The sequence below is a fragment of the Engraulis encrasicolus genome, chromosome 2 (assembly GCF_034702125.1).
Source record: "Engraulis encrasicolus isolate BLACKSEA-1 chromosome 2, IST_EnEncr_1.0, whole genome shotgun sequence".
NCBI lineage: Eukaryota > Metazoa > Chordata > Actinopteri > Clupeiformes > Engraulidae > Engraulis > Engraulis encrasicolus.
In genome coordinates this window covers 17,465,906-17,493,053 of record NC_085858.1, presented here as the reverse complement: position 1 = coordinate 17,493,053, position 27,148 = coordinate 17,465,906, and the positions used below count along the sequence as shown (strand labels likewise).

The 27,148-nt window shown below is 44.4% G+C and overlaps 2 protein-coding genes across 5 annotated transcripts; both read right to left on the bottom strand.

Annotated features, from left to right (window-relative positions):
• Window positions 1–335: 335 nt before the first annotated feature.
• Window positions 336–19,277, bottom strand: rhot1a (ras homolog family member T1a). Of its 3 annotated transcripts, XR_010038966.1 has the most exons (21): window positions 18,849–19,277; window positions 16,468–16,526; window positions 16,264–16,345; window positions 16,059–16,102; window positions 15,917–15,970; window positions 15,760–15,812; window positions 14,453–14,561; window positions 13,050–13,151; window positions 12,789–12,887; window positions 11,940–12,048; window positions 11,563–11,683; window positions 11,118–11,202; window positions 10,641–10,786; window positions 10,405–10,505; window positions 9,888–10,018; window positions 9,539–9,622; window positions 8,974–9,096; window positions 8,576–8,778; window positions 5,050–5,128; window positions 3,431–4,240; window positions 1,858–1,945 (listed from the first exon to the last, which is right to left on the bottom strand). XR_010038966.1 is itself a non-coding variant. In XM_063223523.1 (19 exons), exons 1-19 carry the CDS (start codon window positions 18,883–18,885, stop codon window positions 1,828–1,830), a joined length of 1,860 nt encoding a protein of 619 aa, XP_063079593.1. In that variant the 5' UTR covers window positions 18,886–19,277; the 3' UTR covers window positions 336–1,827. The 3 variants fall into 3 exon arrangements, 2 of the variants coding, with proteins under 2 accessions (XP_063079593.1, XP_063079584.1); XM_063223523.1 differs by lacking the exons at window positions 3,431–4,240; window positions 5,050–5,128 and having other exon boundaries at window positions 336–1,945; XM_063223514.1 differs by lacking the exons at window positions 1,858–1,945; window positions 3,431–4,240 and having other exon boundaries at window positions 4,248–5,128.
• A 591-nt stretch (window positions 19,278–19,868) lies between these two features.
• Window positions 19,869–27,119, bottom strand: adap2 (ArfGAP with dual PH domains 2). 2 transcript variants are annotated; one of them, XM_063213620.1, is made up of 11 exons: window positions 26,880–27,119; window positions 26,331–26,461; window positions 25,389–25,480; window positions 25,047–25,135; window positions 24,778–24,890; window positions 24,383–24,532; window positions 24,159–24,242; window positions 23,583–23,645; window positions 23,072–23,149; window positions 22,405–22,672; window positions 19,869–20,020 (listed from the first exon to the last, which is right to left on the bottom strand). In XM_063213620.1, the coding sequence occupies exons 1-11, from the start codon at window positions 26,965–26,967 to the stop codon at window positions 19,992–19,994; spliced, it is 1,185 nt and encodes a 394-aa protein (XP_063069690.1). In that variant the 5' UTR covers window positions 26,968–27,119; the 3' UTR covers window positions 19,869–19,991. The 2 variants fall into 2 exon arrangements, with proteins under 2 accessions (XP_063069690.1, XP_063069700.1); XM_063213630.1 differs by having other exon boundaries at window positions 22,444–22,672.
• Window positions 27,120–27,148: the final 29 nt, after the last annotated feature.

Sequence of the window (27,148 nt, the reverse complement as noted above, 5' to 3'; positions counted from 1 at the left end):
GAGTGCAGAGTGGTACACAGGTGAAGTTTCACGTTCTCTTTCAAGCTCTCTCCCCCACACACACCAGTTGTACCAGAGAGGGTAAAAGGGCTATGGTTGTCCTATGTACATAACTGTACATTTATCAAAAAATAGCCTCTCTAACAAAATGTACTAGGAACATTCCACCCATTCCATCAAACATTTCCAAACACAAAAGGCACACTGGCAAGCTGACCATGAAGTGCAACATGAAACTGTTGATATCAGTAAACCACATAGCCATTCTGTCTATACATTCTCTAGTGAATGGCTTTACTTCACAGCAGAACAGAGACAAAGAGTTTGAAACCAGGTAGATCACACAATCATTTATTGTAAATGCTGGAAAGGAATAAAACGTGTCCCACCACTGGTTATGACAGAAGAGGGTGGTGGGTGTCAGGCTGTAACAGATGACATAAACAAAAATAATAATAAGGATAATACCTCAAGGTGATACAGTGTTATGAAGAGTCCAAAGAGTAGGTAACAGCTATGTGGCAGAGTAGTTTATTCAGCCCACTGACAAGAGTGAGAAAGACACTCAGCTAAGTGACATTGAAGGCAAAAAGTCACACGGTCATGACCACCCAGAATCAGAGGGGGGCGCCAGGTGCTCAGCCAGCGGGTAGAGGCATGGGTGGAAGAGAGGGCACAACATGAAGGGGCCCAAACTGTTAGTCAGGTTCCTGACATTAGGCAGCGTAGTATCACATCACCGTCTAGAAGGCATGTTCATGTCCAACATACAGTCCATCTGTTAACTGGACGAAGAAAAGTCAACCAGTTCATTCTGCGTTCAGGGAGGCCACAAGTCCTTTTTTGTTCTTTTATGGTGTTTCTGCAGCAGTGATCAAGTGTCATTAAAGTAACATAATATGAATAATTAAAAAAAACAACCAAATCACTAATGAAAAAATGTGCCTGCTTTCATGCAATGCAAAACAAAAACAATTAAAACGGACAAAAGGCAAAGAAAAAAAACAATAGCGTTTAATGTTAATAAATTAATACATAAGTAATGTGTCTTGTGAACACACAACCTCTACAAGGTTAGAAATGGCTTGGTATTTTGTTGGTAGTCTGTCTCCTGGGTAGTGTGACAACAAGTTCCTCCGACCATGTCCGTTTGTCATTCCACCTCAGAGAGAAATGAGTGTGATCTTAGGTTTTTTCTTTTTGAGCATTATATACAGTTTATAAACATGGAGGTCAGTGTCCGATCTGAGCTGAGGACCCTGTGCTAGTTACCATAGCTACCCGCAGTTCCCATGATTCCTGGCGTCAAGAGACAGGGAAAGAAAGGCCAGGTACTGACTGACCTGAGAACAGTTCAAATCAGCCGTTAGGGAGATAAAAACAGTGGAAACTAAGGAGGCCGAACCAGGAAGGCAACTGCAGGGTAGCTATCTGCAGCACTCGGAAAAATGCCCTTTGTCGCAGATGACGATGTTGTTGTTTGTGGGTTTTTTGTTGTTGTCTCTTAGGCGCATGGGTTCCAACAAAGCTCAGAAGAAAAATAGTTGCGACTTTTCATGTTTGTTTGTTTTTCTTCATTTCAAATATATATATATGAATATATAGAAAACAATGGCGCTATGGTCTAGGACTTGCAATGTTTCTAGTTAAGGGTTTGACAGGCCTAGGGGAAAACTAAAGGGAGGAGGTCTGGTCTGGTGGGTTGGGGTAGGGTGGGGAGGTTGCAAAGGGGTTAAAAAGCAGAGGAAGAGAGGGATAGAGAGCGAAGGAGGGAGGGAGGTTGCTGTGGTCATGTTTCACACGGGCGTGCGTGTGCGTTAACACTGATCATCGCTGCTTGAGGATGGCCTTGTACATGGCGAAGCCCAACACGGCAAACACGGTGGCACCCAGACTAGCCCGCAGCCAGAAGGTAGAGTTCTTCAGGTCAGCCTGGGTCATGTGCCTGAAGAGAGAGAGAGAGAGAGAGAGAGAGAGAGAGAGAGAGAGAGAGAGAGAGAGAGAGAGAGAGAGAGAGAGAGAGAGAGAGAGAGAGAGAAATTGATTTCAAATTAGATGCATTGACATTCTCAAGGTCATTTATTTTTAGCAACTACCAATACTACAACAGACAATTTTGTTAAACAAATGCCATATTACAGTCGAAAACTGATATGCCATTTATTTGTAGTAGATCAGAGGGATTTCTAGTAGTGGACTGCGGATTGGGTTTGTTGTTGAGGTGGGATAGACTCTAGTGGCTCAGGGAACTAGCACTGTGGAGGTGACGGGAGGAAGAGGGGAAGCATGAGAAAGGGGGACTGGCTTGGGGCTTTAGAGGGTGGGGTGGGGGGTGGGGGTGTCAGTGGGCAAGAGAGTGAGTATCGGTAATGAACAGGAACCTCCTAGAGGGGGGATAAAATGAGGACTGCAGAAGAAACCAGGAGAGAAGCAGTTAGAGAAGCAGAGAGCACGTCAGGCCTTTGTAGCACGTAGCAGCTTTGGAATGCCCTTTGAAGACCAGGGCGACAGGCGTCCTGTCTAAATGTCCACTGCAGCCATGGCCATGGAGGAATGGGGTCAAGTATGCCAGTAAAGCTTGTGGGTTAAAGTAGAACACCTCTTCAGTTTGGCGACAACACAATTACCGCTCAAGGATAAATCAGCCAAGCATAAAAACTGCATTATTAACAACACATTGAAAGCAGCTGCAATCAAAAACTAAATTGATAGCAACAGCAGGAGTCAAAATACATTCAACCGGGTTTCCTAAACATATGGGTCCACTCACCTCAGGTATAGCATCTTACATCCAAATCAGGGGTGAGTTTCTCAAAAGAGAAGTTGTTAGCCTGTTAGCAACTACGGTAGTTGCCAATGGGAAAATGCATTGAAAACAGCAAAGTAGCTAATGTAGTTAGCAACTTTGGTTTTGAGAAATTCACCCCAGGGTAGGTAGGTTCCAACCCATTTATAGCCCACACATCTACACAGATGACAGAGGCCATACCCTCCACATGCAACTACACTACAGCAGAGACATTGGAAAAGGCAGAGACGAATCAAGCCCGTAGGAGACCAGGGAAGTGCGAGTTTAAATGGAGTTCCCTTAGCGCTGTAGGTGGCAGACATTGTTAACCAGTTAGCAACTTACTAGGTTGCCAATGGGAAATTGCATTGCAACCAAGTAAGTTGCTAACTTCGGAACGACACAGTCGAGAAACGCACCCCTGCATTAGGGGCAACTGTTCTTAAAGTGCTAAACCATGAAACCCACACCTCACAAATGTAAACAGTTTACAACTCATTACGGAGATTGTGAGATTTCTACGCAACAGTAGTCCAATTACAGTTATGCGAATCATAGGAATATTACAGTCATGCTGTGTACCACCAGGTTCAACCCCACACAGCAGAGCAGCACATGCCCCCTGTTGGACGTGGCCGTTACCTGGGGATAAAGGGGTCAACAGACGACTCCATGTAGATGGACTCCTCCACACAGGTGACCTCTTGCACCTGGTGGACGAGGCTGTACTCCTCCTCGTCAAGCAACAGGTATGCGCCCAGGTGTTCTAAGTAGGGCCGCAACCTTGTATACCACACATCACATACACACAAACAGACACACACATGCAGAGGGGGAGGCAGGTCTCAGCACGGCAGGCCTCAAACCACCAATAATATGACACCACGCCACGTCACGCCACACAGCATCAACCCCTTCACACCTTGTGAAATGCAATACCACACACAAACACGCAACAAGCCTAAACCATGCCATGCCATCTTATCCATGTACATAGCCACATGCCAGGAAAACGTTTTTGGCACAAGTGGAACACCATTTGAAAGTAATGTTTGATGAAAAGTCAAAAAAAGTTACATATGAGTTGCATGCATGCTAAATACGACAGAAATGACCTTACATGCAGTTGTCTCAAAAAGGAGTCACTCCTTAACCAATTAATAAAAACAAGAGTTCCAGTGTCCCTCAAAGTCAGTACTCATCAAGCCAACTTGGATATTATGAAACTACTTTTGTTACCGCTGAACCGCACACACTGTTTGTTTACAGGGCATTAGTCAACCAAGACCAGCCGAGCCAGCACACCAGGCAGCTAGGACACCCCAAATCGGTTTTAAAAAGCAGCAACCACACATCAATGTAATAGGAAATTGATGCTTAAAATTAATTTGTGGCCAACGAATGCATAGCAAACAGACACACTGCCAACCAAACGAAAGACTTTGAACACCTATAGGAGGGGAAAATGAAGACAACAGAGGATAAAAACAACACAAAAAAACAATGAAATTAGGACTCAATTGTATTCCAAATGACTTTTGAAGTATACAATATTTTTAGATTAAATGGCAAGACATCAATAGGATGAAGGAATGACTGTCACCCAGCACAATGGTGAGTTCACCACAGCAAACATGCAGCACGCACATGCCGAGTCCAATGAACTAATATAAAAAGCCCATCAACTTTATGGAAGACTGACGTTTATGGAAGTGTGGGGAAAATACAGCTGTCTATCGGTAGTTTTACTAAACTGGGACATTTAAAACCACCAATGGACTGTAGTGCAGTTAGTGAGGTTAGATAAGATTTAGGCCCTACATTGAGCTCGATTTATCCCTCACTATCCACGGTTAGGCCTACATAACTCACTCATCGTACTCCATATATTCCAGAATACATGCCAATATTCACACAGCATTCCTTAATCATTTACAAACATTTCTAAATGTTTTGCTAATAGTTTATCATTTACTTCATAAAATAATTCAGTAACTGATAAATAAAGCTTTAAAATATCTATACTACAAAGTGCTAGGAATGTATCCATTTGACCATAGTCATCAGTACAGCAAACCACACACCACCACCAACCCCACGCTATCCCTCAACTCCCCAACACAGTACTGTCACAGTGTTAGTAGGGCCTACACCATTAGTGCGGCCTATAGAATTAGCCCGGCCTACACTGTAAAGTGAGGCCTCAGTCAGGGACACATGCGAGGTGAGACATGGGGAGTCTCCCGTGCAGATACCTCCCTCGCTAGCAGGGCGGAGCGCTTGGTTAGGAGGAGACCCAGCTTGCTGCTCCACGGCCAAGACAGGGCGTGACGAGTGGAGCTGCAGCACACATGGAGATGGAGATGGAGAGACACCAGTCACACACACACATTAAAAATATTCACTCATACACACAACATGATGAAAGCACTCAACTGACACACAATTGCTCTCAATCTCCCAAACTCACAACCACTCTCTTCCTCTCGCTCGCATGCACACAAGGCAAAACTCTTCTTCAATAATCGTCAACAATGAATTATACGACAGCCTATCCATGTCTTCATCCTAGAGGTGAAATAGTACTGTGTCCATGGATGTATTGGGCCTGTGAAGTGAAGAAACAGAGCATACACCGCACCCACCGCAAGCACCACTTCAACCAAAGGGAACAAAAATCCACATGGCGAACCTCAGGAGGAACCGAACAACAAATCACTTCTGATGATCCTCTTCCTCCAAGCAACCCAAACAAAACTAAAAGTGCTCAGCCCCCAAACAAAGCCGCTTTTAGCAGAAATTCTCTCTCTCTGCTTTTAGAGTCCGTACACCAGACAAGAGCCAAGACCCAGCTAACCTTAAGACGATCCACCTTCGAAAACATCAACCTGACGTAAACCAACAGACAGTGGAGTGGACTGTGCGTCTAAATAGCACGTGGATACGCATATTAAACCTGAGCAGAGCCACTACAACCCAAGCCTTGGCACCATAGCAACAGAGTGCAGATCAGAGGGCCTCCTGTCCTGGCCCTGTCCGAAATATTCACCCGTCCACTCCGCAGTATATGGGTCATTGAGGTTTTAGCAGTAGCACCACATGTAGGGTGGCACAACCGCAGCTAATGCCACTTTTGTATGGGTTCATTTTTTTGGTTTATTTCTAGTGGATCACCCAAAAAGCATATTCACTGCAGGACGTTCATTACCAATAAATGACTAATTACATCGGCATTGGCTGTGGTTGTACCACTTGATGTCTCTGCTTAAAAAAATGTCAATGAACCTACAATAGAACTCACTATATAAGGTGAGAAATGCTGTTTTGTGTCCCCTACATTGTGCACTGTACACTGTGGAAGAGTGAACACTTTGGATGGGCCGAAGACCAGAAGCAAGAGAGAGTGAGTGTTAGACAGAAGCTGAGCTCATGAAGAGAGGGACAAACGCATTGGAAGGAGACAGAGCCAGAGGCGGAGCTGGAGCAAAAGACAATTTAAAAAAAAAAAAAGAGTAAGGAATAATAAAAAAGATAAAAAAGAGAAAAGTAGGGCACAGCTCCTTGACATGATCCAGAGCGACGGCAGGGGGAGGAGGGCAGATGGAGGGAGGGAGGGAGAAGTAAGAGTCGGATTAAATAGTGAAAATCGTAGAAGAGCAGGAGAGAGCGATATGAGGAGGAGCAGCAGTGGAGTGTTTCTGTAGTTGTAGCTGTGGACCTGCTGAGGAGCGCGGTGTAGAGGGTGGCCTTGAGAGAGCGCACCAGCTCTGAGTTCAGGACGTTGTGCGACACGCAAAAGGTGCACCTGTTGCAGGCACACATGCACCGTAGCTTGGCGTGGCTGCGGAGACACACAGACACAATACACACACACACACACGGAGACGTTACACCATTCTGTCGGTTGAGTGGTAGTGGAGATGGCTCCACCTTTCTTCTTGGGACCTGATAAAAGGAAGGGACAGGAGTGGCCAGGTCGGGACGATGGGTATGGGACCATGTGGAGAGGGAATTGTGGGTAGGTAGGGCCAGGCTGAGGACTTGGGAACATGTAGGATGGATTAGGGGTCTGAGTAGGCCGGGGCTGGGAAGGGATGGTAAGGGACAGGGTCTTGGCTTGGCTTGGACTGAGGGCTAGGTTGGAATAAAGTTGAACAACATTTTTTTTTCTCAAACAACATAATGAAATCAATGTAATCAAATAGTGGCAAAACATGAAAGATTTTTGTTCCTCGGTTATATACCAGAGCAACTGCAATACCTTTCTTATGATATTCGAGTAATGATATGATATTCGAGTAATGATCAAAAGCGAGACATCAATTTTTGATTCTACTGACATACAATTTCATCAAGTCACATTCATTGGAAACTGGTCAACATCAAAATCAAGGGCATTCAACAGAGAGGCGTTCAGACAGAGAAAACACTGACCAGAGACAGGAGGCAGAGAACACCAAAGACGAAAGGAAGACAGATTGAAATGGAAGAGAATTAGAGAATAGCCAAAAAAAGAGAGCGAGGTCACAGGCATTGGCCAGATTCACCTGCCAATCTCTTAAACAAAAGCCGCAATCCCATCAGAACGTTCCCTATCCTCTCCGTCTCGGCCTCGCGCTCTCTCGCTCTCTGGCTCTCTCTCTCTCTGGCTCTCTCTCTCTCTGGCTCTCTCTCTCTCTGGCTCTCTCTCTCTCTCTCTCTCTCTCTCTCTCTCGTCAGCTCTCCGATTCATTCAGACTTCCCTGTGATGCTCAGAAATCTCTGCACAAGGGACTTTATTTACGCTGGTCTTCAGTTCACCACTCCATCTCTCCAGGTCAGACGAATGGAAATCGATGCAGAGTGACTGTCAGATATCGACTCGCTGGCAGCGGCCCAATCCCCAGTAGAGGACCTCACATCATGTTCATGCACAATGCAAAGACTGGGGACGCTGCCTTTTTATTTGTCTGTATAGTATATTGGATTTTTTTTTTTACAGGATATTCAAGTGCACCTCAGCAAAATTCCCAGTTTGTTATTTTTTAACATATCATAACGCTCCATTTCATCCCTATATCTCCAGGGCAATTAACTTCTATGTCAGCAGTACTGCAAACGGTGAAACGTGAAGGTGAGTGGATTGCTGTAAATACTCAGAGTCACTGTATCTCCCACAGTTTCACTTGTTGACAGAATGTGAGTGAGGGTAAGGCAGGTCTAACATGTGGCCTGACATGAAGTTGTATGTTCAGGACCTAGTAAATATGTATCGATTCGCCATGCTTTGCTTTTGAGCAATCCAATTACACAATCCAATCTTACTTCCCTGGTCACGAGAGTTTGATTACCTCATTAGGGTTCGTAAGCTTTAAATGAGGGCCCTCGCCGTCAACCTAGAGGCTTCAGCTCAACACAAAGCCCTCTGGAGCCAACAGAAAGACTTAATGCAACGGCAGAACAAGGACAGTGATCAGTCAGGAAGAACGGAAGACACTTCACAAAAAGAGGGATGGTCAGACAAGACACCAGAGATTGAGAGGACAAAAACAGAAGACAGCAGCTAGAAGAGAAAGAGGAGTGGGAGTAAGAGTACACAACACACGACTAACAAATAAAAAGATATGGTGAATAGAAAAGACAGCCAGAGACCAGACAACGAGACAGAAGGAGGAGAGAACACCACAAACGACTCACCGATCACAGATTGAAGATGAGACACAGACGGAAAAGAAAAGAAAAGGAGAAGAATGAAAGAGTATGAAGTATGAAAGAGCCACAGTGAGTCAGAGTGTGTAGAGTACTTACGGGTACATGGCCATGGTGGTGAGTTTGGTGTAGATGTCTTTAGCGGGCGCCTCGGTGCTGTTGCAGGTGAAGGGCTGTGGCGGGTGCAGCCGGTGCTTGCGGCAGAAGTCTAGCGGGGAGAGCGTGCACTGCTGCCGCACCTCGTGCAGGTCGGACTTGGCCGCGATGATCATGCACGGCGTCTTGCTGTCCATGAAGTAGCGCTGCACGGAAACACACATGTATAAACATCAAAGACGTTGTAATTTTCTATTTTTAGTGGATTGTCTATTCATTGTAGTAAGCTTACATTAATTACCAATTACCAATTAAGTAATGGGCATTAGCTGTGGTTGTCAAGGCTTTGAATCGGTTTATAACAGTATTCCGTTCCTGAAGTGGTGTTGAATTGAACTCACTTTGTAGCTCTTTGCACAGTACTCAAAGGAGCGCGGGTTGCTGACATCATAGATGAGGCAGACGACATCACAGGCCAGATCCGCATCGGACAGGAAGTCCATGTCTGGAGCCACCTCATGGAGCTGCAGGGAGGAGAAGAGAAGAGAAGAATGGGAGAGGAGAACAGATGAGAGGACAGGAGGGAGGAGAGGAGAGAAGAGAAGAGAAGGAGAGGAGAGGAGAAGAGAAGGAGAGGAGAGGGGGGAGAGATGAGAGTAGAGTAGAGAGTAGAGGAGAAGAGTAGAGAGGAGAGGAGAAGAGTAGACAAGGAGAGGAGGGAAAAGGAGAAGAGTAGAGAAGAGAGGAGAGGAGTAGGATGGAGAGAAGAGGAGTAAAGAGGAGATGAGAGCAGAGGAAGAGGATGAGAGAAGAGGAGAAGAGGAATAGAGAGGAGAGAAGAGGAGTAGATTATGAGAAGAATAGGAGAGGAGAGGAGAGATAAAGGGAGCAGGACCACATCTCGTCAGTGATTATCTCTCACACTATTGCCACATCTACAGCATTCATAAAGAGATGAGAGCTTACCAACAGGTACTTCTCCTGACCGTAGACGTAGGTGGTGTTAATGGCGTAGTAGGACTTGTGGTCCTCCCTTATCTTCAGCTGCCGCTGCAGAAGGAAACACAACAGCAAGTCAGATGATCAAATTCACACTGACACTACTTCGCATAATTAATGATTTCCCAGAGAAAAGTTTAAAGTACTGTTAGAAAGTACCAATTATTTGTCATTTTTTCGTACACAGTGAGAAGGCATGCTGGTGCAAACAAGTACAAAAGAATAGTCTGATGTCCAACTCAAACATTTGCTGAAGCAATTAGAGCATCATCATTGCCTGAGCAGCCCAAGACTAATCGTGTGAACGTGTGCTCACCGCGAGGTTCCTTTCCAGGAACGCCTGTAAAAAGCCACTTTTGCCGCTGCCGTGCGCTCCCAGTACGTTACAGCGGAACACACTGCGCTGGGTCTGTTTCTTCTGCAGGTCGATACGCTTGTTCCGCGTTACTGCATGAACAAACATGGCTGTTAGTAAGTGCACTCAAGGGGTGGTTCAACAGCACAACTTCATCATTAGGTTTAATTTTAGGGCATTTTTGGGCTGCTTTCAATAAAAGTTCATTAAGGCTGGAGCAGGCTTCACCAAAAAAGTTGTTGCTGACCAAAAATCAGAAAAGGTCGTATCATGCATAGGTTTTTTATTATTACACAGACACGTTTCGGCGTTCTGCCTTCCTCAGTGTGCTGAAACGAGTCTGTGTAATAATAAAAAAAACCTATGCATGGTGCGACCTTTTCTCATTTTTCAGGGCTGCTTTCAATGCAATCTAAATGGAAACCAGTGTACATAGTTGTGTTTTATTGAGTCAAGCGGATGTTTTTTTTTAAATTACCGGTAATGGCTGCAGCCTGAGACTCCTGCTCGCTGATGATGGAGTAGCCAAGGTAGCCCATGTACTCCAAGCACCTCTGCACATCCAGGTACGTCGTTAGCCTGATGGATAATAATAAAGGCATGTCAATACACAGATATCATTAGTCTTTTCGTGGATGACAGTTTGGTAAGAGACGCATTACTCTGAACACCTCAATATGATATTGACTGCTCTTTACGGAGCTCAGTACTCACGTCCACTGTGACAGGTATCCCTGGTAGGTGATCCAGCCCTGCTCGTTGGTGCAGACCGTGTTGTTGACGTCTGGGCCCCAGGGCATGTATGGGAAGACTTTGAACAGGTCTTTCAGCTCGTCAGGTGACAGGGCGCAGTCCCGGTCCTGCAACACAGCAAACATCTCAGGAAATGGCTCATCCTCCTTCACACACACGTCCCAATGAGCCAACTAATCATCTACAGAGAAAGCTGGATGAGAGAGGCTTATAAAATCTATAAATAAAATAGATTCATAATTCATAAAATTCTCAATAATAATCCTTAATTCTCTTTGGGATGAATAAATAAACAACTGAATTAGATGTTAATTCTTTCGGCCAATTACTAGACAGCTATAACTACTTCTGACATTTATCAGTTATTATGGCTTAGTTTTTTCTTAGATTTCAGGCCTAAACAGATCAACAGTCTGAGACTATTCATGATAGACTCACTTTGTCATGCTTATCAAAGACACCCTGCAGAAACAGGTAGGCATTGTGGTTCAGCTCTGTGGTACAGTCTGGAGGAATTTTCAACCTGGAAAGACAAAAAAGACAACAGCTTTAATGTAACACACACTTCCACAACTCTTCGAGGAAAATACTTTAGCAGCTCTAGAACTTAAAGAACGGTTCACCGCCAGAGGAAGGCCCAGATGCAAACAAAAAATCGTTGCACTTTGCATCGACCGTAAATGGCTCTGATGTTTTAAAACGTTGTACGAATGGTGTCTACTTAAAGTGGAGTTGACTGAGACATCAAGGCAGTTGAAAAAAAAACCCAGAGGACCCATACTGTACTTTTGCATGTCATAAAACTACAATACCATGGCCATACAACTCAGAAGACTGCATCACACAACTTGAAAAAAATGAAACAGCAATGTCTGGGACTCACAGGGGGAACAGGTACTCCTGTGTGAGCTCCAGGTCGTCATCGTAGCCAAACCTGCGCAGGACAGTCCAGGTGGTCTCATGCCGGCCCCTCTGGATGAACAGCGTGTGCAGGAAGAGGAAACCTGGACACAGGATAGAGAGAGGAAGGTAAACACATGAACACATGTAATTAGGGCAATTTAAAGATTTCAACCTGATAAACAAACTGTAAAACCTTTAGTTTCTCGCAAACTACACTTCTGAAGTTTCCATATGATGTCCATTCTACCTGCAACTAAATAACTTATTTGGGACCTAAAAGTGCCTGAAAGGACCATGTAAAAACAAAATACAGAACCTAGTGGCACAATCGAAGGCATCAATTATGAGACTACCTACCTTTGAGTGTGAGGCCATTGTCCTTGACTCCTTCTGTGATGTTCTTCCTCACGACGTTCTTCACGTCCTCCAGAGCTTGGGCGGCCAGAGGGATGTTGAAACACGTCCTCTGCAGATCGAGGCATGAGATAAAGTGAGTCATGGCAGACAATCACAACACAACACAACCTCCCACAGACTATTGCAGAATGACACCCGCTTTACTCCATGCTATAGTAAAAATAGTTGACAGCATTTGACTCATTGTGCAATTCATTTCCGTTTCAGCCTTTCCATAGGTCTTTTAGATGAACTAGTCAGGCTACATACAGTTTATAGACCTATGTGGCTGCAGGGCTCTAATACCAGCCAACTGCTGGTGACATTTCAGTTTGGCTGGTAGAAAAGATCAACTTACTAGCCACTTTGACCCTTTAGTAAGTGTGTATTTGGCTATTGAGATTACCATCTTCTAGCCATTTTGGCTGGTGATGAAAAAAGTTAATTTAGGGCCCCTGGCTGTAATGTATGTGTAATGTGTAAATGTATGATGAGTGAATTCTGTAATGCTTCCGCTCTCAATACCACTGTGGCCTTGCTGTGTTATTTCGGTTCTGTTCAACAACAATACAGGTATTGAGGTCTCAATGTCAAGTTCCCCCCTGAGGATTCGAAACTTCCTCCTTGACTCAGTCTCTAAATAATGCTACACTGTTACATAGCAACATCTCCAGGGGAGGATCAGAATGGAAAACATTGCTTCTAGCAAGTGTGTTTGCATGATGGTGGATCAGGAAAGACTTTGACTGCTGTGTACTGTACACCCAGAGCCAGCCTCAGGGTAGCCTGCCAACTACAATGTTCTCGCACCTGGAAGAAATTCAGCTCGTTGTCATTGAGGATCCCGTCATTGTCCAGGTCGGACACTTTGAAAATGCGTGTGAGGGCCTTGATGCATGACGGCTTCATCTGTCAATACAGAGGAACACATAAAAATTGAAAAGTGAATAGAAGTTCCATCCATTGTTCCCATTGTTCAATGACCCATCAGTAGTAGTATGGATTCTGGCATGTTGAGACACCACTTTGTGTGTCTTCATTAGATTGCTGCGGTTGTAGGTTGTAGCTCACCTCTTTGTCCTCAGGACAGTACAGGGGTCCAGTGGGGTGGAGAACTGCCTTCTGGGCATAGTAGAACAACTCGGAGATGTTCTTTAGGTTCTTTGCTGAACACTAATAGAACACAAATAGAGATTTACACATGAGAAGCACGTTACTGACAGAGGTTGAGCAGTTACACAATCACTGAGGGTTTTAATTCTAAATAAAAGGCAAAAGAAAAGAAACGGCAGCATTGTTCTGACAGACTTGAGTGTGCATTGCCAAACAGTGACCTATTGCAGTGTTGGATCAGATCTGCTGATCTAAGTCTTTTTTAGCCAAATTATTCTGGTTAAAAGTTAGCTACCCAGTAGGCCTACAGAAAGAGCCAGCGCTTCCTTGCCCTGCTCTTCAGAGAATGCCGGGGCGTGTAGCCAACCATGTTAAACCTGTGCTCTCCAGGGGCAGGGATGGGGGGGTGGAGGGGCTGGTTGATATTGATCTCCCCCCTACTGGGCTAGACGCCATGCGGCACCCTGTTACATGACACGTTTGTGTCTGTGTGCATGTGTGTGGGCGCGCGTGGCACCGGGGCGTGCCGCCCTAGCCTCCCTGCCGATCCGCACGCCCGCACTGGTGCCCAGGTCACATGACACCCCAAGTTGGCGGAACACCAGGTGTTCCCTGGTACGCCGTCGTACAGTACTGTTTAGGTGTAGGAAACACAGAGATAACCCCCAAGTTGGAAATGAGGATCCTATGCTATGATATGAAGCTGTCTGAATATTTTAGTAGCAATGATTTAAAAAAATCATTATGATTGTCGCCATCAACAATGCTTCCAAAATGGAACCAATATTGCGCTGCTACTGGTAGAGATCAGATCTCTCCTTTCGTGAAGGAATCCGATTACAGTTATTGAGCTGAGCAACGTCAGTGGTACTAGATTAATGTTTCTGCAAACGCAGCAAAGTAAACTGGGGCACCCAAAATACAGACTAAGGGGAAAACAATTCTTCTCTCACAAACACGACCACAGGCCCAGCGCTGGTGCCATGAAGTAGGTGCCAAGTGCTGATCAGCCCATAAAGAGAGAGAGATTTTCTGGGTTTAGAAAGTACAAGTAAACTCCTGCTGCTCCCTAAGGCAGATGAGATGATCAGTGGAATCACCAGTGTTGATAGAACAGGCAGAAGAAGAACATGGCTTGACAGTTCCTCTCTAAATTCAGTTTGTCCACCTCTCCCCTATGGATGATGTTTCTACATATGCTGCAAGGAAATTCAGGCACCCCAAAAGCACAAAAACTAACAAACACAAATGCATCCACCACAGAAAAGTGAGCTGGCCTTGCCCAGTCATTGCGATGAGAAGGTAGCAAGCTCTGACCCTTCTCCCCACAGTACGGTGCTAATGTCTACGACTGGGCTCACCTCCACGCAGGTCTCGATGTCGGAGTACTGGTTCATGATGGGCAGGATGGTCTCCATGCTGCTGTGCTCCACCAGGTCCGACTTGTTGCCCACCAGGATCAGAGGCACCCTGCCAAAAGGTTGAGGTAGACAGAGAACATTGAGTTAGTATGGATGGATTACTGCACAGATACAGTAGGTTGCTTCATTTCTGTCACAAATAGAGGGCATTTAGAAAGGGAGATTAACAGCACACATGTAAACACATGTTGCTTCGCTGGCTTCAGTCCTGAAGAAAAAAAAAAGAAACGTTTCAGAATGTCTGAGCATTCAAAAAAAGAGGGACTGAAGGAATAGCTGATGTCAGTCTTTCTTTAGGTCATGTGTACTTTACAAAGCAGATCAAAGAATGATATGGCTGACTGAAATAGGTCTCTACAGTACGCAGAGATGCATGTGTAGATGAGATAAAAGTTCAAGGCGCTCTTAGTTCATTTTCCGTTACCTTCTTAGGTTTTTTTTTAACGTTCTACCAAGATATAGCAGCCCTTACCCCTTTTGGCTACAACATCTGCCCTCTACAGGACATGTTTCAACAGAAATAGGCCTGGTTGTTAAGGTGTGACTTGTGGCTGGCTGCTCAGAGGCAGGACGCCATCACATGACAATGACAACATGTGTGCTTTTTATGTGGCGGGCATCAGCTTTCAGGGACAGGAAGTGATTGGCATATCTATATGCTCCTCGACAATAAAACAATCGTGTTGTCAACCAGGCCTGAATGACCTACACAACATGCATAGAGCTTACATATCCAACATGCTGCCTGGATACCAGGCCAGGCACAAATACAACCTGACCAGCCAGCAGAATCTCATTCAGAAATACAGTACAGATGTACTTAACTTTCAGATCACGAGGGAGGAAGTACAAAAATGCACATCTAACAGAAAAGCCAACAGTGAACCAACTGGGGTAGGTTTACCACCCAGGTAAAGTGGTGCAATATTTCAAGTGTCAGTGTATAGTCAGAAACAAATTGAGGTAGCTATAAATAGCCCAACACCAGTGGCTATTCTCAAATAGCTCTGAGAGTCCACCCTCTTGTTCTCAAACACTTACAGGCTGGGTGAGAGAGCGAGAGAGAGCGAGAGATATGGGGGTCCAGACAGGGAAAGTTTAAGTCAGACAGAGAGAGAGAGACAGAACGCGTGCCTGTGAGAGAGAGAGAGAGAGAGAGAGAGAGAGAGAGAGAGAGAGAGAGAGAGAGAGAGAGAGAGAGACAGGAGCTAATCCTCCGTTCCAAATTCAAAATCTGGAACACCCACCTGCTGTCCTTATCTGTCCTGTCATTGATGAGGGGAATCCAATGGCTTGTCACCTGTGGATGATATAGGCCGTAGTTATAGGTCAAATGCTCTCTGTATCAAATGTATGCAGTAGTAGTAAGCATGCAGTATCAGAAGACCATTTTACATAACCTACCTTCTCAATGGACTTCTTGTTGTTGACCGAGTAGACGATGCATATTACATTGGCCTGTAAAAAACACATCATCACTGAGTAGTCCACACAGCTAATTTTGCATAGCGGTCATGCTTAATAAAAATACGGAAATATGACCCACCTTGGTTATTTCTTGGTACAACTCTTCTTCTGACTGCTCAGCTTCTGAAAACGACAAAAAATGAACTAAATCTCAAAAATACACAAAGCTGTGTCATGGACCGGAATAATGTGCCCTGCTTATCATCCATCAGATATATTAGAGATTAAGGATTAAAACGTGAACTTGATATTATTCCAAGTCCATTACACGCAAGCATCGTTACCTGAATAGTCTACTATGTGTGTGGGCACTCTCTCTGGTGTGACATCAGCTGGAATGGTGATCTCCTCAGCACGGCGTGGAACCTGAGACAGGGGGTGCAGAACACTTGCATAAGGAGGATGGAAAATGGCTCTCAGCATCCACTACAAAAGACAATGTTGAAGGATGACCGGAGTAAACAGGTCTATAATCCGAGATGTCTCACCTCATCAGGGAACTCCTCACTGACCAAAGACATGATCAGTGATGTCTTCCCCACTTTGGCTGTAAAGAAAAATTAACAACAAATCATTATGAGCGATAACTGAATGTACTATTGGAACCCGGGGACATTGTTCAAAGAAGCCTCATTACCTTGCTAATGTTGTGACTGGCAGAGTGAGAGGAACGGGGTGCTTAAAGGTCAGGTAACCCACAGGAGGGCAAAGCAGCCAAAGCCATATAGCTTGGTCAAGTGTTTGTAGCGGGTTTGTAACATTTTAAATGCCGTGTGACTGAATGCATCATCTATGTGTATCACTAGGAATGAGCAACACATTGCCATTATCAGGGGTGGAAAAGTAACTAAATACTTTTACTCAATATTGTACTTGAGTAGCTTTTATGAATACTTTGTACTTTTTAAGTAATTTTTTAAATCAATACTTTTACTTGTACTTGAGTACATTTTGACCCAAGTACTTTACTCAATTACACTGGAACCTGGCCTGAGTACTGAGTAAAAAAAAATGACTGAGAGACAAAATGCCATGCACAATAATGCCACAATCCGCCGTAAATGAAAGATTGTGCAGGATGGCACACAGCATTTCCACTATTTTACTATCTTGTATCAATGTATTGGATCATGGCTGGTGCCAAGCAAGAGATAGAGGTTATGGAGGACGATATTCAAGAAAAATAAACATGACATTCTCAAGAGGAAAGCTAATTAAAAGTAACTAAGTACTTTTACTCAAATTACATTTTAAGTGAAGTACTTTTTAACTTTTACTTGAGTGGATTTTTAGATAGGTACTTTTACTTGCACTTGAGTAGAATTTAGGCAAAGTAAAGATACTTTTACTTGAGTACACATTTTCTGTACTCTTTCCACCTCTGGCCATTATACACAAAGAAAATGAGTGTGAAAGGCCGTACGCGCAACAGAACGTGCTCATTTCCAAACAACAGTCACATCCAGGCGTCTTCTTTAGGTATGCAAAATGGGCATACAGACTGAGACTCCCAACGGAGTTCGCTCCCGGACGTGCGGTCCCCGGTGTTTCTATCACTCCCGGACTTGCGGTCCCCACCCGATTATATTTCACGTATTATCATATACTGCCACATACAAGCAATTTAGGGTTAGGTTTAGGTTTAGGTTTAGGGTTAGGGTTAGGGTTAGGTTTAGGGTTAGGGTTAAGGTTAGGGTTAGGTTTAGGGTTAGGGTTAGAAACAAAAAACTAACATCAACAAGATAACTGGCTCCGTAATATGGCGGTGGTACCGTTAGTCTGGCTAGTGGGAGCGAGATGAAATGGGAGTGTAATGAGATGGGAGCGTGAATCTGGGAATCTGCAAAAGGTCACACACACTTTAGGTGCCTTCAACTTTGACAGCGAATATTGGACACGTCGCACACGTACAAGTTTGGCGGCCCAGTGGGAACACACTGGCAGCTGAAAAGTGAAGCGAGCAACAGTATGTAGGCCAGACAGCATCGTCACCAAAACCGATATAAAAATAGTGCTGATAAACACAAGCCAGCACAACACACACTCGTAGCGACTCTGCGGCACCAGCGGTGGTCTGTGATAATACACGGTCTTCACCGCTGTTTCTTATGAATGCAGTCAATAACGAACCAAAATAATGTGTAGGCCTATACAACCAATCAAATTGGGAAAGACTCAAATGATTCGCACACAACTGACAACACAGCGCACAGCTAGAGGATGCTTGCTTACAATAAACTGAAGTCAACAAACGCCTGCTCCTTTTAGCTAGCATGCAGGTCAAATGGATCTGCTGATGCCATAAATGTAACATACTATACATATCAGTCAGGCTGAACAATGTATTGATCACCTCATTTACCGTTAAACATATGAACTGAAATGGGTCTTAGCAACAGACAACTTTCCCCTGAAAGCTACATTCAAGATTTTGACACATCAGCCAATGTGCTAACAAGACTCCGTTTGCATTTTTGAACGCGCATAATTCACATTTTCATATTGGAATTAAAATATTCTGCACCCCGCCAATGACATCCACAGTGTTGCTAGTTCATACTGGAACAACCAGACATGTAGGAGATATTAAACTCAGAATTCAGTGTCGCTTTGCGCCATTTTATTAAAAAAAACCGCAGAAGCTGTCCCTACTTACTGTCTCCCCCTCCTTTCATAATTTGCAGGTCACAAATAGTGTAGCCATGCATGCTGGCAGGTGATGTTACATGGTCTGCTGTTATATTTTAGACAGCTGAGGCAGCTAACGTTAGCTATTTGTCTATCAAGGACTATCACTGGGTCATTGACCGAAGCTTCTACAAAACGTTGCTAGCCAGTCAGGATAATGAATTACTTAAAAAATACTCACGTTCCCCGACCAGCAATATCCGTACGTCTTTCCTCATTGCTGCGTTTTCAACCCCAGGTAAAATAAGAGCATTTGATGAAATGTGAAATCATCTAATTCCTGCCCCAACAATGCGGGGCAGTTTGCCGATTGACAGGCCTGCGCGGTTCCAACCAAAACCTTGTCCAACAAGCGGCGCGCAGGGCTGTCCTCGCGTAGAGTGCAGCTATCGTCAGGACAAAACGGACAGAGATTATCCTCTTCGCTCTTGTGAGGGAAACTCCTTGTATTCAGCGGTTTCCGGTTACTTCTCAACACAAATACAAGATTTATACATAAGCGGGTGTAAAATGCAAAGATTGTCCATCATGGTAATTTCCATTTCATAACATTCTGCGTTGCACATTTCTAGCGCACACCTCCCACGGCTGACCTCCAACAACCGGCAACTACGGCATGTACAAATGGACAAAAAGGACTCACAATTGTCAATGAAAAGCATGGGAAAGACTGACATCCTTGTACAAAACAGTCTAAGTACAGCGCCGTCTACCGGCTTGGAGTAAGGAAAAAAAAAGTCTCATGACCAGTGAGTGTCTGAAGTGCAGACCTAGTCCTGAGCATCTCTTCTGTGTGCTCTCTATTCAACAGAGACAGTATTTTAAGAGCAAGAAAAAAATGTCTCCACTTGACTTGACACTAGAAGCTGATATAGCCTTTCTAGGCAATTCAGAGAATTTTCTACGAAGTTATGTTTTTCCCCCCAGAACTGTTATTACCGTATCTGAAGCTGGGAAGTGTGTCTCTGCTTATAGTTGTAGGCCTACATAGATTAGAAAAGCTGCATGGGCTCAATAGAATGGGTACCAAAAAATTGTGCTAGGCCTCTAACACCGGCATTCATTACATTTAGCATCTTTAAAAAAATAACAATAAAAAATAGCGAGGAATTATGATATTTTGAAAATTATGAAATGCTTTATTCAGTCCCAACACCACCCTCTGTCAGTTAAAAAAAAAGCACAGAACACGTCCAAAATATATTATAAAAACAGTCTCTATTTACATGCTGCCATTAAAAAAAGTAAACTATGGGCATCTCCTCAGTGTATAAAACTTGGAATCAGTAAGTAGAAAACAGCTGGTCCTTTGGGTCCGTCATCGTCACCTCCGGCGTTTCAAGGTTGCTTCAGCTGTTAAAAATGGTGTTGGATTAGAACTTTCACATGAGAGATTATATTAAAACATTCCATACTTAAAGGAACACTATGTAGGATTAAAAGTTAAACTCAGCCGACGCTTATTTGAGTCATTAGTAAGTGAACGATGACTCTCCTGGCCATTTTAGCGGCCTGCTGTCAGAAAACCCTGAATGTAACTTTTAGCTGACCGACCCGAATGAACATTGGGGGAAAAGCCTCTCAAATGAAAAAAATCCCTTTACGTACCACCAGACATATTCACATTTGTAGGCACTATTGACTGATGGCACTGTGGGATGAAAAACATTCTCACAGAAAGCTTAGGTACACAGCATTTTTTCCTGGCGTGTAGATTTAGAGACAGGCATGGTATGGCCACATAATCCTACATTGTGTCCCTTTAAACATGCTTTGCTTCCATACACTTGATTTAATAGACTTACATGCATAGACAGCTACAAAGGACAAGACACATTCAAACAGAGAAAGACATAAAAAAGAGAAACAGAAGACGCACACACACACGCACGCCCACCCGCCCGCACGCACGCACGCACGCACGCACGCCCGCCCGCCCGCACGCACGCACGCACGCACGCACGCACGCACGCACGCACGCACGCACGCACGCACGCACGCACGCACGCACGCACGCACGCACACACACACACACACACACACACACACACACACACACACACACACACACACACACACACACACACACACACACACACACATTGTGGCAGACTTGCGTGAATTTGCATATCTACATGTTAGTGGTGTGGATCGGCACTGCCCTCACGATCCGATTCGATCTCGATTCGGGAGGTAGCGATTCGATTCGATTCGATTCTATGTGATCCGATCCGATCCGACTCAATTCTACAATGCATTGCAATGCATTACATTTCTACTGAAAGCAAACAAATGTTTAATCAGTCATGAGGCAATACAAGTAGTCAGATACTGAGCAACAATTTATTGGCTGTTTTCTGTATCAATCTGTCTCAGTCTGTATCAGTCTTGCAATGTTTTGAAGTGCTTTTATTTAATTTAACGTTCATTTGCTCCCGAAATATCCATGGAAGAAATTGAAACTTAAAAAAATTGCCGGATCGATTCTGGAACTTGCCGGATCGATTCTGGATCGTCCATGCCCCGCATCGATTCGGATCGCTGAATCGATCATTGTTGACACCCCTACTACATGTGTATGGTCTTCCTGGTGTTGTGGTGGGGTTATGGTCTTACTGGTGTTGTGGTGGGGCTGCATGTTCACATATCTATGGTCTTACTGGTGTAGTCTGGCTTGCCAGTGTACTGTACATGTGTATGGTCTTAGGCTGCCGATATGCTTGCTGTAGGACATGGGTGTGCGGGCCGCGGGCACATTTCGTGCATGAACATGTTGTCATGCGAATTTTAACATTTTTGCCGATTTTGCACGCGGAAGAACCCCTCACCCAAGGTAGCAGACGCATGCGTACGGTACAATATTGACAAAATTGAGTTGTTGATATTTTGAGTTTGCGGTCCATGTGTGGAGTCAAACAATGGTGGAAAACATTAACGAGAGCCACGTGGCTATCAGCCCCCTAGATAAGTATTGTGCAAAGTGCTCCAGTTGTACTAAAGAAAGTATGTGCACTCGGTCGTACGTGGTTGCATGTGCAATTTAAAGCACACAGAAAGCATATTGCCAGCCTTACTGCCAGGCTACATGTCTCTGTTCTCACTGGTGTAGTGGTGATGGGGCTATGGTCTTACTGGTAGTGGTGATGGGGCTGCATGTGTGTTCTTCTTACTGGTGTAGTGGTGGGGCTGCATGTCTGTTCTTACTGGTGTAGTGCTGGGGCTACATGTGTGTGTTCTTTTTTTTGTGATCAATTTTTTTTATTATGTTTTTAATACATCACAGAAAAACAAAACAAGACAATGATCATGGACAACAATCAGCATCTAACCCCCCTCCCCCACACACACACAAACACACACACACACACACACATGTGCATGTGTGTGTTCTTCTTACTGTGTAGTGGTGATGGGTTTACATGTGTGTGTTCTTACTGGTGTAGTGCTGGTGGGGCTACATGTGTGTGTTCTTACTGGTGTAGTGGTGGGGCTACATGTGTGTGTTCTTACTGGTGTAGTGGTGGGGCTACATGTGTGTGTTCTTCTTACTGTGTAGTGGTGGGGCTACATGTGTGTGTTCTTACTGGTGTAGTGCTGGTGGGGCTACATGTGTGTGTTCTTACTGGTGTAGTGGTGGTGGGGCTACATGTGTGTGTTCTTACTGGTGTAGTGGTGGGGCTACATGTGTGTGTTCTTACTGGTGTAGTGGTGGGGCTGCATGTGTGTGTTCTTCTTACTGGTGTAGTGGTGGGGCTGCATGTGTGTGTTCTTCTTACTGGTGTAGTGCTGGGGCTGCATGGGCGTAGCGATGACCTGTCTGAGGGCCTCCAGCCACTCCCTCTGCTCCCTCTCCTGCTCGCACATGAACAGGAACTTCCTCTCAGGCGTGTGCACCGCCAGGCCGTACTTCCACTTGTTGCCCCGCGCGCCCACAGCCGAGCTCTCGCTGGCCGAATAGCCGTGCTTCTCCGAGCCCAGGAACACGACACCCAGCTCCTCAGCATCCTAAGAGGAGTCACGCGGGAAAACAATTCAAATTAAGGTGTAGGTTTGGCTTGGAAAGTGGTGGGGACATTACAATGGCAAATTGTCCGGGTATACTATCTTTGCATTTGTGAAAAAGTGGTGGGGACAAGCTAGGTTTATCTCAAAAGTGGTATGGACATGTCCCCACCATCCTCACCTAAAATTACGCTCAAACTGAGATTATTCACTGAAGAACAGCAAGACGTGTCACTAGATACTTTGAGCAGAGGTGTCAGTTGGTGACAATTGTGAAGAAAGAACAGTACTGGTGTTGTAAGCAGGTGAAAACATGGTTATACATTATAGTATTACAAAAGTATAGTATAGATATAATTACTCAATATGAAAAAGGTGGAACAAAGATATACTTTCTCTTACTAGTTGGGATTTAAAATACAGCAGTTTTCTGTTCAGTGCATCCAGGATAAACCATCTCCTTTTGAATGGCTCTCGATGCTATCAAATATGAGGAAAACAAAGAACATAAACCCCTTGAAACCCCTCACTCAAAACACATGTTATGTTTAAAGGTTCAGAATGTAATTTTAGTTTTTTATTTCCAAAATGTATGTTGCTCATTCACAAATTTGATCTTTATCATGAATATTGTCTAATAAGTAAGTAAGGTGTACTGGTCTGACTGGGTCAAGTTACAGTATACAGCCAAAGATGTCTACGACTGGTTATTCAAAATTGGGGATTTACATGGGGAGGATCCAGTTGTTTATGTATGAAAAATGTCAATTTTCAGCCTGTAATTAACATTTGGAAATTGGTGGTGGTAGTGGATTTTCATGAGAAATTACATTTGCGAATGGGCCAGCATACATTCTGGAAATAAACTACTAAAACAATTACACACTGGACTTTTAATGGACTGCATACTCACTGAGGGACCTGTTTTCTCCATGAAGCCTTCTTTAAGGTAGCTCCGTGTAATCTGTGGTAACAGCTTTAAATACAACAGAGAAGCAGAGCAGCACATGCCACAGTGAGTCAGCTCATTGGAACATTGCTATACAGCTCATGATGGGATGAAACCTGACAGACCTATAAAACTATGAAATGTTTGTTTGCTTTTGGCTGATGTTTGGTTCGGGCTCTCTGTGTGTCCATTAGCAGATATGAGGGAGCGAATAGTGACATTTACTGAGGGAAACTCCAGGCAACTTCCTTTCAAATGCATTTGGCTGGCTTTCCTGCACCGCATTGTGCTGCCGCTATTCAAAACCGGAGCTTGTTTTCTTAAAATAAGCCTTGTGTGTGTTGCTAATAGAATGCCAAAACGTATGCGTTTAGCTGACAGGGTCACCCTCCCTCCCTCCCCCCAACCCTCTCTCTCTCTCCTTCCCATCTCCCCACCAGTCAGGGATAAATCTGCACATGGCTGATAGACGCCCTGTTCTGCTTTTGGTCGAGGAATGAGTTGCCATCAGTACAGAAAATTGACATGGGTCATACATACCTCAGTATCACTGGCACTGGGATAAGCCGTCTTCAGGTAGGCAAAGCGTGCAGCTCTTATGGTGTTAAACCAAGTCACTATCTCCTGTGGAACCACCACAACTACATTACAATTACATGACGCTTTTATCCAAAGTGACACACATATATTTACAGGGTTAACTTAAGGCGTACTATCCACACATTGTAGAGGTAACACCACTGCCAAATTTATGACGCACATACCTGACCATTTTCATGATAAACAAAAAGGTTTCTTGTGCAGCCTTCCTTTGAAAAGGCAATCTGAAGACCATGTGCATGTCCAATTTTCTGTGGCTGGAAAGTAGCATTCAAGTTCCGTATCGCAATGACTGACTTGGGCCCTTTTGATTCCTGTTTGTGGAATAGGTGTTCATCATGATTAATTGTAGTGCAATGAGGACACAAAAATAGAGAGAAGGAAAAGCAGAAACAAAAAAGAGGAAAAAAAGGGAGGAAAAGAACTAAAAAACAACAATAGCCAGAGAGATGGGTGTGTACACGGAGAGCAGAAGTCATGTGGGACAGATGGATTAACAGATGGACAGATGTGTACGTGCAGTTAGCACATTGCAAAATAATGTGCGTAAATCCCTTACATCCTCCTTGTTGAAGTACTTCAGGCTAAAATCTGCGAACGACAGCACAAACTTCCTCTTCTGAAAATGTCCATTGTCCTTCCCCTTTTTCCAAAGGATTCCCTCGCGGACACCTGAGGAGTGACAGGGTATACTGTAAGTCAATTAAGGACAATTAAATTCCAATTGCATACTTCAACTGAAATTAACAGGCCTACTGTTATGAAAATTAGTGGTCCAAGTCTTTTTTGACCGAGGGTATACTGTATGTGATAAAGGTGCATAATCACCAGATGTATAGGGCTTCTGGAGGAGATTTTTCTCTGCTGTAAATTCTAATCGCTCATATTTGGCTCGAATCCACTGCTCCCTCAGAACCCTAAATTGCAATAGAAATAGACAGAATAGAAAAAAAATGGACAAAAATAGAATAGAAACATACAACATTTTCTGCTGTTGAAATTAACAATGAAGCGTTAGTTAGTTCCTTCCTCAGAGATGCGGGAGTGCTGCTTCAGCATACAATACTTCCCCAAATGTAGACCCGTTTGCTGAATAACCACCACAAATAAATGGAGCAAAAAAAAAACCCCACAACAGCAGTATGTCAGTGAAAGTAAAGCAGCACTCACTCGCAGTCACCAGGCTGTGGCCGGTAGTAGAAGGCGGGGACATCCTTCTCATAGATTTCTCGAGCTGCACGATTCCCATTGGCCTTCATGAACTTCAGTGACATCAAGAGAAAATGTGTCAGTTATGAATTCCTGACATCCAGTCAGTATTTCTGTCTGTGCCTGCATCAAAGCCTGGTGGTCTACCTGTGCCTACTGCTAAACTGGGTGATCCAAGCCTGTTGGTCTGTCTGCACCTGCCTTGATAGGTGGTCTGCCTTGGCATAATACAATCTGATGTCTCACACTTTCCTTCAGCTGAACGCAGATAAAATGTATGTAATTATGCTTATCAAAAGGAAGACCGCTTCAGGGTCGCCACTGCTCTTGAAATTACTGTAAGGTATACAGTAAGCATCTCCAAGGGCTTATGGTTCTCAACGGGAGCAGTACAGCCCCCAGGTGGCGTTGGGGAGCTCTAGGGGGCGCGTTGAGAAGGATACACCTGACAGGGGGCGGTGCTTAATTAGTAGTAGAGTAGTGGGGCATTACTCCCTTGAATACTAAGGGGGGAGTTTTCAGTCTTATGATGAGGTCATGGGGGCGTTGGGAGGCTTAGGATGAGGCCAAGGGGGAGGCTTGGGATGAGGCTAAGGGGGAGAATTGGGATGAGGGCAAGGTTGAGAACCACTGGCTTAAAGCATCTTCATCACCAGAAGTTAATGTTAACGGCAATGGCCTGCCCTTACAACCTTCAACCTTGTCTCCAAGCTTGTTGGTCTACCTGTATCCAAGCATTAGAGGACTGAGGCCCACACTGTAGACCTCTATAAGATTTCAAACATCTGCATTGTATCACAACATTGTATCAAACCCACCATTCCATAACAGTATCAGTATGATCCCACATCTGAGAAAACCTCCCCCACACAGTTTTGGTTTTCAAAACAAGACAGCCCATACCTCTACCAGTTCATCATCCCAGAAGTCCAGCCGTATGGATTTGATGCGACTAACTGTGGGCAGGTTGCGGTGAGTCCCTGAGCACTTTAGGCATACAAATACACCTAGTTTGTAGGAGGCCCAATCTGGCTCTAAATGGGAAAGTGTACAGAAAAAAATATTAAGAAAGTATGTATCCATCTGTGAATTACTACAAGAGGGATGGACCACAGTGTAGAAATTGACACAGCACACCACAGCATAATATTCCAAGCTGTGTAATTTCATTCCTGGGATGATCATTTTCTGTTGTCAATAAGCAGCACCTGGTGGGACACAGCCACTGCCCCATTTCTAAACACTCTTATCACCGCCCATGAATGTGGTGGACATAGCCTACAGTTAAGCCGCAATTCATTTGAAACACTTCTGTGGCCAAGAAACGTAACATTCAACAACTTGGCACAATGTAACATACGTTTAACAACTCACTGAACGTCTGAAACTAAAAGGTATTTAAAGCAAACGTAAGCATTCGTCTGAACAGCATATTTACAATATCAAGCTCACCCGGTGCGCAACAATCCGCGCAGCGATTGTTATCCGGCTGTTTGGCCAGTTCTAGCAGAATCTTTTTGTTGCGCTCGTGATTTGCCATTTATCATGAATAAAATCCCCACTCTCAACAGAAGTTTTCCATACGTTTAACGTCCAATTAAATGGCAGGTGCCATATTGTTCCTCAACTGACAGTTTCCCATTACGTGGGGAAAATAGCGCGGAGTTAAGAGGGTCCGCGCCTTCGCTTCTACTGCAAGTGTCAAAAGTTCTCTCGTGACG